The following is a 10,251-nucleotide window of genomic DNA, read 5'->3' on the forward strand; positions in this document are numbered from 1 at the left end:
TTGAGAAGAACAGGGAATGGGACTGGACTCCACAGCATACGGAGGTCCACAAGATCCCGAAGGATGAACTCGGGACTTATCAGAGGCTAAGCGCGTTGCACCTGTGAGATCCGTTAAGGGCGGAGTGAGGGTTTGTCACCCGTGCTTCGTACTGCGGCGCGTTCAAAAGGGACTGAGGGGACCGCGACGACTTTATTCTTCTCTTCCGCTGCATTTAAGGAGACTAAGCGATGGTATTCGGATTGGGAAAAGGGGGTCCTTTCCCTCACATGAGCGGTTCAAGAGGCTGAGAAGACGCGCACGCCTGATGATGACACAGTGCAGGGCCCTTTCCTCGTCTTAAACTCAATCCTAAATGGATCCTGCCCTCCCGAGGGAGTAGCCCAGAAGGGCGCAGCTGGGCGATGGTACGCATGCTTGGAAGGGGGAAGCCAATTGCTCGAGCTGAAAGAAAGCTGCGTGAAGGCCCCGGGCGTGCAACAGTCTGTAGTTCCAGAGCCAACCCTGTTAGGCCGACACAACCAGGGTGGGGCCACCGGGGGAGAAAACCCGAAGCCTTGCAGCGGGGGACATAAGGGGGGCACCCGCATCCCACAGGTGAGGTCATCGGGGGACACCCGCAGCCTTGCAGCGAGGGATATAAGGGGGGCACCCGCATCCCCGCGGGTGGGGTCATCGGGGGACACCCGCAGCCTTGCAGCGAAGGATATAAGGGGGGCACCCGCATCCCACAGCCGGGGGGGGCACAGGAGGAACCCCCCTCCCAGCCTTTGGGGCACGGGGGGGGGGGCACCCGCCTCTGCGGGGTTTGGGGTGTGAGGGGAGCACCCGCAGCCCCGCCGATGGGGACGCGGGGGGGGCACCCGCCGCCCGGTGCCGGGCCGGGCCGAGCGGGGCCGAGCGGGGCGGAGCGGCAGGACTACACCTCCCGTGCTGCCCCGGCGGCGGGCGGCCCTCCCGGGCTGAGGCGGCGGGCGGCTGCCGGGGCCGCCTCTCTCCGTGCCCGCGGCCCGGCCGGGCTGGCGGCGCGGCCCCGGCGCAGGTAGGGGCGGGGGGCGGCGGCTGCCGCGGGGTCCCCCGGCTGGGACCCCGGGAGGGGACCCCGGCCCCGACGGCCTCTGCCCTCCGCCGGCCGCCCCGCAGCCCCGACGGACCCCCCGCCCCCGCCCGGAGCCCGGCGCCCCGGAAGTGGAGAAACCCACTTCCTCCCGCCCAGGCCTGTCACTTTCGGGCCCGATGCTCCTGCGCAAATCCCGTGCATTGAGTCTGATCTGGGTGTTCTCAGGACCTCCCCAAAATTGTATATTCATTGTCACCTCTGCGCTGCGCCGCCGGGCTCCCTGGGCGACGCTCTTTGGGTCAAGTAGTATTTCAGGCTCTGGGTCGTTGCCAGGTAAGTGAAGTTCTGCCCCTCGTTTCTTCCTGCAAACGCTGTGCTTGGCAGGGAGCGTCCGTCCTCGCTGCGCCGGTGCGGCTGGTGCCGGGCGGGCATCTGCCGCGGAACGCGGAGCATCCCACCTGCATCTCCCCGGAGAAGGCTTTGTGCGGGCCTCCGTCTCCCCGTGGAGAGCCAGCGGCGCGCCGGGCTCCAGGCTGCTGCGGCAAGGTGGGGGTGAGGGCGAGGGGGCGCCCGCCCCGGCGCTCCCCATCAACCCGTCTGCTCGCCCTGCTCTGCCCTTGCTGAGGTTGTGCAGAGCTGCAGCCGTGGCAGCCCGCGCGCTCCCCACGCGCCCCGGCTGCGGGGACGCCAGGGGCTGGCGTTGCCGCGGTTGGTGGCGTGGGGCAGCAGCGGCAGGATTTGGGCAGAGGCGCTGGGCGAGTGTGCGGGGGAAGGCGCTGAGGCGGGCGTGCTTCTTGCCGCAGATGTCGGTGACGTTCGAGGACGTGGCCATCTACTTCTGCCCCGAGGAGTGGGCCGAGCTGGCGGGCTGGCAGCGGCGGCTCTACCGGGAGGTGATGCTGGAGAACTACCAGGCGGTGGCCTGGCTGGGTGAGGACTGTGTGCGGTGCCGCCGGGCTGGGGTGGAGCTGGAATCGCCCTCTCGAGCTGAGCTGGAGCCCTTGAAAGCCAAAGGCCAGCTGTTGGTGTTGCTGCCCGAGCGCTGCCCGAGCGGTTGGGATTGCAGGTTTTCCCCTGCCCGGCAGCCTCCTGTGGAGAGCGGTGCTGGGAGAGAGAGTGGGCTGGAGTGGTGTTGAGGAGAGCGGAGAGGAATGGCAGAGAGCGGAGTAGAATAAAGCTGACGATGGCGTTGGAGGCGCAGGGCAGGGGGGTGCGAAGGCGTGTGCGGGCAGGGTGAGGAGAGAGGAGCGGAGCGGGGGCAGATGCTGGGCCTGTGGGCAGGGGGAGCCGGTGCCGCTGTGCCGGCAGTGCGGGAGAGGGTGCTTCTCTCTCTTGCCCGCACAGGCTGGTGCGCCGTCAAGCCGGAGATCATCTGCAAGATGGAGCGAGAAGAGACGCCGTGTGTGCCAGAGTGCCCTGGGGCGCGGCGGAGGCACCGCAGCCCTGAGCCAGGTGGGTACCAGGCGGCTGCGTGGGAGCTTGGGGGGTTCCGGCAGCACCATCCCCTTGGCCCCGGCTGCTCCGTGCCCCAGGGAGGGTGGGGGGCTGCTGGGCTGCGCGTGCCACTGCCCGTGGGGAGGGGTCCCATGTGTCCATGCCATCCCCGGCAGTGACCCCGACCTCTCCTCCCCAGCAGACGGTGACGTCCCGATGTGGAGGGAGGATGGGGAGGTCCCCAGGGGGCTGCCAGACCCCACCACCCTGCTCCCGGGGATTCCTCAGCGAGGCGGGAGGCGGAGGGGAGGCATGTCAGCAAAGCTGCTGTCAGCCCAACCCCCCTCTGGCCCCCCAGCCCCCAAGAGACCCCACACCTGCACTGAGTGTGGGAAGAGCTTCAAAAAGAGCTGGGACCTGAAGAATCACCAGCAGATACACACGGGTGCACGGCCCTTCTCCTGCCAGCAGTGCGGCCGCAGCTTTCGGCTGAAGCACATCCTGGCGTCCCACCAGAAGGTGCACAGCGGGGAGAAGCCCTTTGGCTGCACTGACTGTGGGAAGCACTTCGCTCAGAAGCATCAGCTGCTGAGCCACCAGCGAGTGCACACCGACGTGAAGCCCTTCACCTGTAGCCACTGCGGCCACTGCTTCAGGCGAAAGTACCACTTGGTCCGCCACCAGAGCGTCCACACCGGGGAGCGCCCCTTCGCCTGCACCCGCTGCCCCATGGCCTTCAGAGACAAGAATGGCCTCACCATCCATGAGCAGGTCCACACCGGGGAGTGCCGCTTCACCTGTGCCCACTGCCACAAGAGCTTCAGGAACAAGACAGAGCTCACCATCCACCAGCGGATCCACACTGGGGAGCGCCCCTTCGCCTGCACCCGCTGTCCCAAGAGCTTTATGTACAAGCAGACTCTCATCATGCACCAGCGGGTGCACACTGGGGAGCGCCCCTTTGCCTGCGCCCACTGCCCCAAAGTCTTCAGGGACAAGCATGCCCTCACTGAACACCAGCGGGTCCACACTGGGGAGCGCCCCTTTGCCTGTGCCCACTGCCCTAAAGCCTTCAGGGACAAGAAGACCCTCACTGAACACCAGTGGATCCACACCGGGGAGCGCCCCTTTGCCTGCACGAGCTGCCCCAAGACCTTCAGGGACAAGAGGAACCTCACCATCCACCAGCGGGTCCACACTGGGGAGCGCCCCTTCGCCTGCACCCAGTGCCCCAAGGCCTTCAGAGACAAGCAGACCCTCACCAACCACCAGCGGGTCCACACCGGGGAGCGCCCCTTTGCCTGCACCCAGTGCCCCAAGGCCTTCAAGGACAAGCAGACCCTCATAGTCCATGAGCGGGTGCACACCGAGGAGCGCCCCTTCACCTGCGCCCACTGCACCAAGGCTTTCAAGCGAAAGAAGACCCTGATAGTCCACCAACGCATCCATACTGGGGAGTGCCCCTTCGCCTGCACCCTCTGCCCCGAGGCCTTCAGGCACAAGAAGTCCCTCATCACCCACCAGCTGGTCCATGCTGATGAGAAGCCCTACAAGTGCCCCAAGACCTTCAACCAGATGCATGACCTGCATTTACACCAGCAGGTGAATCGGAGCCTTCCGACAGTGGTGGAGGGTGGGCAGCAACAGGGGGAAGGTCTGTCCCCAGTGTGAGGGCGGGTGGAGGCCAAGCCCTTCGCAGTCACTGCAGAGCTGCCATCACAGTCACCATAGACCTGCCATCGCAGCCACTGGAGGAGAACTGCTGCACTGTTCAGTTGCCCCCACCTGGGTGTTTAGTGCCACTTGGGGTGCCCAGAGGTGTCAGAGCTGCCCAGGGATGGCACGGGGGCACGGGCAGGTGCTCTGCATCCTCCTGGAGATGGACCCAAGGCCAGGCGTGTCCTGGGCACGGCCACCCTCTGCCGGCAGCGCCGGCGGGGAGCGGGGCTCTGCCAGCTGCCGGGACAGCAGGGACTTCAAATGAGGCGGGAGGCAGGGCCGGCCCCTGGCCCGGGAGATGCGCCTGGCCCCGCTCCTCAGCGCTGGAGCACGGCGAGGCCGAGCCGCAGCCGATACGGGCTGGCACACGGGAGAGCGGCCGTAAAGCAGGAGCAGCCGCCGGCAGGGCTGCAGAGCCCGGGGAGGGTAACAGTGAGGGTGAAACTGGTGGGTTGGGATGAATATACCTTAACAATGAAAAAGAAATAATAATAGAAAACTAAAGTGTAAGGAAATGTAAGTGCTCTTCTTGGGTACTGGAGGCTCCTGCTGTCAGGAGCTTCCAAAAATCCTATTTTCGTTGCTATTTCTCCCCTTTGCACCGAGCCGGGTGCGACTGTGCTGGGGCAGAGGAGGCGGAGAACCGGGGAGTAAAGTTAAACCTGGGACTTGAGTTGCGTGTTACGGGAATTACTTGAGCAGGAGCCCCTTGTTGGAGCCGGGTGGGAGCAAGGGGAGGAGTTCCCTGCAACGTCAAACCCCGTAACCTGGCCCAAAGGGCCCCGGGCCGGGGATTGGAACGGAAAGACCTTTAAATCGGTGCAACCCATGATTTGTGTTGCTCTCCTGGTTCCCTTGGGGATAGGGTTAATTTTCCCAAGGAACTGGCATGGGACATGGGTATTCCGTACAGCTGCTTGGAGCGGGCTGGGGTGTCCTGGGTCTGGTGGGTGAGCGGTGGTACCGTAATCGTGTTTGTACATTCCTCTATCAATATTATTGTTTTCCCTTTGCTGTTCTGTTAAACTACTTTTATCTCAACTGATGAGTTTTGCCTTTTTGTTTCAATTCTCCACCACTGGTGTGTGGGGGTGAGAGAGCGGCCGCGTGGCTCTTTGTTGCCGGCTAAGGCAAAACCATGACAGTCCGTTTTGATGCCCAACGAGGCGCTCGAAGGCTTGAGATAACAACAGATCTGACCAGAGCATGTTAAAATGAAATTTCTTGTATGTATTTATTGTATTGGTTAAATAGTCACTGGTCACAGCGTTGCTTTGTTTGTTCTCATGTCTGTGTTACGTACATTCTTGTATGCCCTGTAAACCCCCCACGATGCTGTTTGTCGCCTCTGGGAGAGGGATCGGGATTATAATCTTGCTGTCCTGTGTAATATCAATTTATGATACAATAACATAACTTTATGATACAATAACAGCACCGTTCAGATGGTTATGTTGGGCTGTTTATGTGGCATTGCTGTCCTGCCCGTACCTCGGGCACCAACTCTCGGGATTTATTAACGATTGCACCCAATCTAGGTGGGAAACAGGGGGCGATGCTTTCCCCAGATCTTTCGCCTCCCTTTCCTCCTCCGGGCCAGGTACAACGGCTTTTCAGAACTTTGTTTGTCCTTGGGGTGCTCAAACCAGCACGATCCCCCTGCTGTATCTCCTGAATGGGCTTCGGGTCTTGTTTGGGGTTACACAACTATTTAAGACCACCATCCAGAGCTGTGCCCCGAGGCTGGATCGTCAGGGGCGGCACGGCACGAGGGACAGCATGGGCAGGGATCCAGGGAACTCCTCACTCCCCGTGCTCTGGGACTTCACCCCCGAACAACGGCACGACTCTGATAAAATGGTGGAATATTTGAAAGGGAAAGGCCGTGGCTGTTCCAGAGAGGCACAGCTCGCTGCACTGTGCTGCGTCCTGACGGCAGTTATCTGGCAGTTGTCCTGCTGGGTGTTTGCATCCCGCAACTGGGTGGGTGGGCAGGCGCATCCCCACTGATGAAGGCATGGAAAGGAGCCTGCATTCCCACGGCTGTTTCTGGCGGGCACCCACATCCTATATGTAGAGGTATAGTGCTCTCTTTGGGATTTGGGATGGGAACAGCGTGATAGCGCACTGGTGGTTTGGGTTGTCCCCAAGCAATCGGGGCCTTTTCTGCTCCTCACACCACCCCACCAGCGAGCGGGCTGGGGGTGCGCGGGAACGTGGGAGGAGACACAGCCAGGACAGCTGACCGCAAATGACCGGAGGAATATTCCATGCCGTATGACGTCACGCTCAGCGTATAAAATGGGAAGAAGAAGAAGGAAAGCGGGGACATTCGGAGTTGTGGAGTTTGCCTTCCCAAGTAACCGTTACGCGCGGTGGAGCCCTGCTTTCCTGGACGTGGCTGAACACCCGCCTGACGAGGGGAAGCAGGGAGTTAATTCCTCACCGAGGAGACCAGTTCCAGTGCAGGTAAGTCCGCACTGGGGAAGGAAATCGCGGCAAAAAGGGCTGGCAAAGGGCTCTTCTGGGGGCTTGTTGAAGCCAGGGAAAGCAGCCAGCCTGTGCCAGAAACCGGCAGCTTGTGGGTGGGCTGCTGAGGAGGCATGGGGGGAGCCAGCACCCCCGGCGGCAGGTCTAAAGGAGGCGTACTCGCTGGGATCGCTCCCCCCTCATGAAAGAAGCCTTTTGGGAGTCAGCTGAATAAGCAAGCAGCAGGTGGACGTCACCTGGGAGCACCACGACAAGGGCAGGCTCCATGGGTGGGCGAACAGACCGGGCGAACAGGGCACGGCACGACAGTCAGGGCACGCAGGAGTTTGCACGGCAGTTTGCACAGGAGAGCACGGAAAGGCTGCCGACTCGTCCAGGAAACCTGCCTGGCCAGAACCGGAGCTGCAGATCTCCATGTACAGGGGGGTTTCCGGAGCCGGCAGCTCCAGAGAGAGACGTTGATGAGGATGCACCTGGCCGGGGCAACGGCGGCCATGCCCTTAAAAGAAGCCTCAGGGAGCTCACCGGGCACCGGGCGGGTGAACAGCGTGTGGGTGTCAGACAGCGTGGGGTGTAGCCGGGCGTGGGGAAGGGCGTGCAGGAAGGAACTGAAGCTCTGCCAACTCAACAGGTGAGTTCTGTTGGTGGTCGTCACCCTCTCCGAAGGAGCTTAGCTATAGTCTCCATGCCGCAGAAGGTCGTGCTCTCAACCTCAGCCAGAATGGATTTGGGAACCCAGACAGAGCCCCCACAGGAACCACAGAACGGTTCGGGTTGGAAGGGACCTTAAAGATCATCTAGTTCCAACCCCCCCTGCCATGGGCAGGGACACCTCCCACCAGCCCAGGCTGCTCAAAGCCTCATCCAGCCTGGCCTTGAACACCTCCAGGGATGGGGCATCGACAACCTCCCTGGGCAACCTGTTCCAGTGCCTCACCACCCTCACAGTAAAGAGTTTCTTCCCGATTTCCAGTCTAAATCTACCTTCTTTCAGTTTGAAGCCGTTCCTACACTCCCTGATCCAGAGTCCCTCCCCATCCTTCCTCTAGGCCCCCTTGAGGGACTGGAAGGGGCTGGAAGGTCTCCGCGGAGCCTTCTCTTCTCCAGGCTGAACCCCCCCAGCTCTCTCAGCCTGTCCCCACAGCAGAGGGGCTCCAGCCCTCTGATCATCTTCATGTCCCTCTGCTGGACTGGTTACAACAGGTCCATGTCCTTCTTGTGCTGAGGACTCCAGAACTGGACGCAGGACTCCAGGTGGGGTCTCACAGAGCGGAGCAGAGGGGCAGAATCCTCTCCCTCGCCCTGCTGGCCACGCTTCTCCTGATGCAGCCCAGGATGTGGTTGGCTTTCTGGGCTGCAAGTGCGCATTGCCTGCTCATGTTGAGCTTCTCGCCCACCAGCACCCCCAAGTCCTTCTCCTCAGGGCTGCTCTCAAGCCATTCTCCGCCCAACCTGGATTTGTGCCTGGGATTGCCGCGACCCAGGTGCCGAACCCAGGTGCCTTTGGCCTTGTTGAACTTCACGAGGTTGGCATGGGCCCATCTCTCCAGCCTGACCAGGTCCCCCTGGATGGCATCCCTTCCCTCCAGCGTATTGACCGCTCCGCACAGCTTGGTGTCATCGGCAAACTCGCTGAGGGTGCACAAAAATCACTTGGCTCCTGGCTCCACCAAGAGGCGTCTAAATGCCAGGGGCGCCACGCGCTCTGGATGCAGGGTCCGGAGAGCTTCCAAGCGCCGTTTCTCGGGAGGTGGGACACAGCGCGGACCCCCCGTGCGCTGTCACCCCGCGGCGGGCACGGGGCACCTCAGCGCCTGCCGCGACACGGGGGGCCGGTGAAGAGTTTGCTTCACACACATCAAGGCGAGGAAAGTTCCAGAAACACCCTGCGGCGGGCTTTTTCCGCGCCGAAAAAGACAAAACCGGGGCACGCTCGTTTCTGCAGGGGCGGCCGAGCCCGAGCGGCGCTTTGCGGGGCGAGGGTGGGAGCGAGGCTGAACGGGAGCGCTGGGAACCGCCGCCCCGGGGGAGACCCGCGGCGGCGGGGCCAGGCCGGGCGGCCTTTACGGAGCGGGGCCGGTTCCCGAGGCGTTCCGGGCCGTTCCGCTTCTCCCGGCCCCGAAGGCAACGAACGGCCGGGACCCACCGGCTCCACACGGAGCCCCGCCCCTCTCCCGTCACGTGACTCCCGGGGAGGGGAGGGCGGCCGAGACGAGCGGGCGCCTCGCCCAATGGGAGCGGAGCGGCGGGGCGGGCGGGCCAATAGGGGCAGAGGGGGCGGGCCGCCGGCGGGCTCTGGGGCCGGGCGTAGCGGCCGTGGCGGCGGCGGGCAGGTACGGCGGGGCGGGGATGGGGCGGGCGGGGCCCGGCGGGGTCACCTCCCTGGGTCGCCCCGGGGGCGGGGGGGGGTCCCCGGCCTCGCCTCTTGCCGGTCGTGCCCCAGCAGGGCTCAGCTGGGGAGCGCGGCCCGGCGCCGGGGTGTCTCCTGCCGGCGGGTGCTGCCCGGGGCCGCCTTCCCTCCGCCCGCCCGGGGCCTGGCCGAGCGCTCCGGCGGGGCCGCCTGCCCTCCCCCGCGCCCGTGAGCTCGGTGACGGGGAAAAGGAGTTTTCTCCCGGGGCTGGGAAAGCCAGCGCCCTCCCCGCGCCGCCATCCTCTGCCAGCGCTCGCCTTTCCCATGCCCGGGGCCTAAAACCAGCCGCCCGACGCCTCCGAAGTCCTGTCCCCGGTTTGGGGGAACCCGCACCCCTTCCCGCCCGCGGGCTGCGCGTTGGTGGTTGGTGTTTGCGCAGAGCCGTGTGGGGTGGGAGCCCTGAGCTTCGCCGAGCGCTGGCGCCGGCTTAGCCGTAGCGGGGCACGGCTCGCTTTGTAAACGGAGCAGCGGGAGGAAGAGAACTTCCTAAAGCCTCGTGAGGTTCAAATTGTGTCCCACCTGTGACGTGCCACCGTTGCCCAGAAGAGAACGTTGATGTCCGTCCCGAGTCTTTCCTTCCTCAGAAGGTGCCACCTCACACTAAACTGTCTTTCTGGCCTCCAAGGCAGAACAGTCCCACCCGGACATCGCAGGCCTGGCGCGTCCACCTTGTTCTTTCCTGGTAGTTATCCCTAGTCCTGCCTGTTCCCCCATCTCCTGTTTTGCAGGAAAGATTCCATCCAAGTTATCTGGAGTTTTGTCTCGCTGTACTGGTCGAGCTTATTCATCACCGTCTGCTTCCACGGTATCACAGAATCCCAGACTGGCCGGGGTTGGAAGAGCCCTCTGGAGCCCATCCCGTCCCACCCCCGGCCAGAGCAGGGTCACCCACAGCAGGTGGCACAGGGACACGTCCAGGCGGGGTTGGGATGTCTCCAGAGACGGAGACTCCCCCACCTCTCTGGGCAGCCTGTGCCAGGGCTCTGCCACCCTCAGGGGAAAGAAGTTTTTCCTTAGGTTCAGACAGAATTTCCCGTGTTCCAGTTTGTGACCGTTGCCCCTTTTCCTGTCGTCCTGTACGGGTCCTTCATCTTGCTTCTTCCCCAGCATCCATGTTTGGTACATGGTAATTCTGGGA

At 63.3% G+C, this 10,251-nt stretch overlaps 1 protein-coding gene across 1 annotated transcript; it reads left to right on the forward strand.

Moving 5' to 3' along the window:
• Positions 1-1,403: 1,403 nt before the first annotated feature.
• Positions 1,404-6,106, forward strand: LOC128905123 (gastrula zinc finger protein XlCGF26.1-like). Its single transcript, XM_054190610.1, has 4 exons — positions 1,404-1,606; positions 1,864-1,990; positions 2,405-2,512; positions 2,694-6,106. The coding sequence occupies exons 2-4, from the start codon at positions 1,864-1,866 to the stop codon at positions 4,163-4,165; spliced, it is 1,707 nt and encodes a 568-aa protein (XP_054046585.1). The 5' UTR covers positions 1,404-1,606; the 3' UTR covers positions 4,166-6,106.
• The last annotated feature ends 4,145 nt before the right edge of the window (positions 6,107-10,251 follow it).

This window comes from Rissa tridactyla, chromosome 2 (genome assembly GCF_028500815.1).
Source record: "Rissa tridactyla isolate bRisTri1 chromosome 2, bRisTri1.patW.cur.20221130, whole genome shotgun sequence".
Lineage (NCBI taxonomy): Eukaryota > Metazoa > Chordata > Aves > Charadriiformes > Laridae > Rissa > Rissa tridactyla.

What these genes read in the sequence shown, in the direction of transcription:
- LOC128905123 (XM_054190610.1), top strand. Translation starts at nt 1,864, where the DNA reads ATGTCGGTGACGTTCGAGGACGTGGCCATCTACTTCTGCCCCGAGGAG. An exon ending in CCAGGCGGTGGCCTGGCTGG is followed by an intron (nt 1,991 to 2,404) that starts GTGAGGACTGTG and finishes TTGCCCGCACAG; the next exon opens with GCTGGTGCGCCGTCAAGCCG. An exon ending in GCACCGCAGCCCTGAGCCAG is followed by an intron (nt 2,513 to 2,693) that starts GTGGGTACCAGG and finishes TCTCCTCCCCAG; the next exon opens with CAGACGGTGACGTCCCGATG.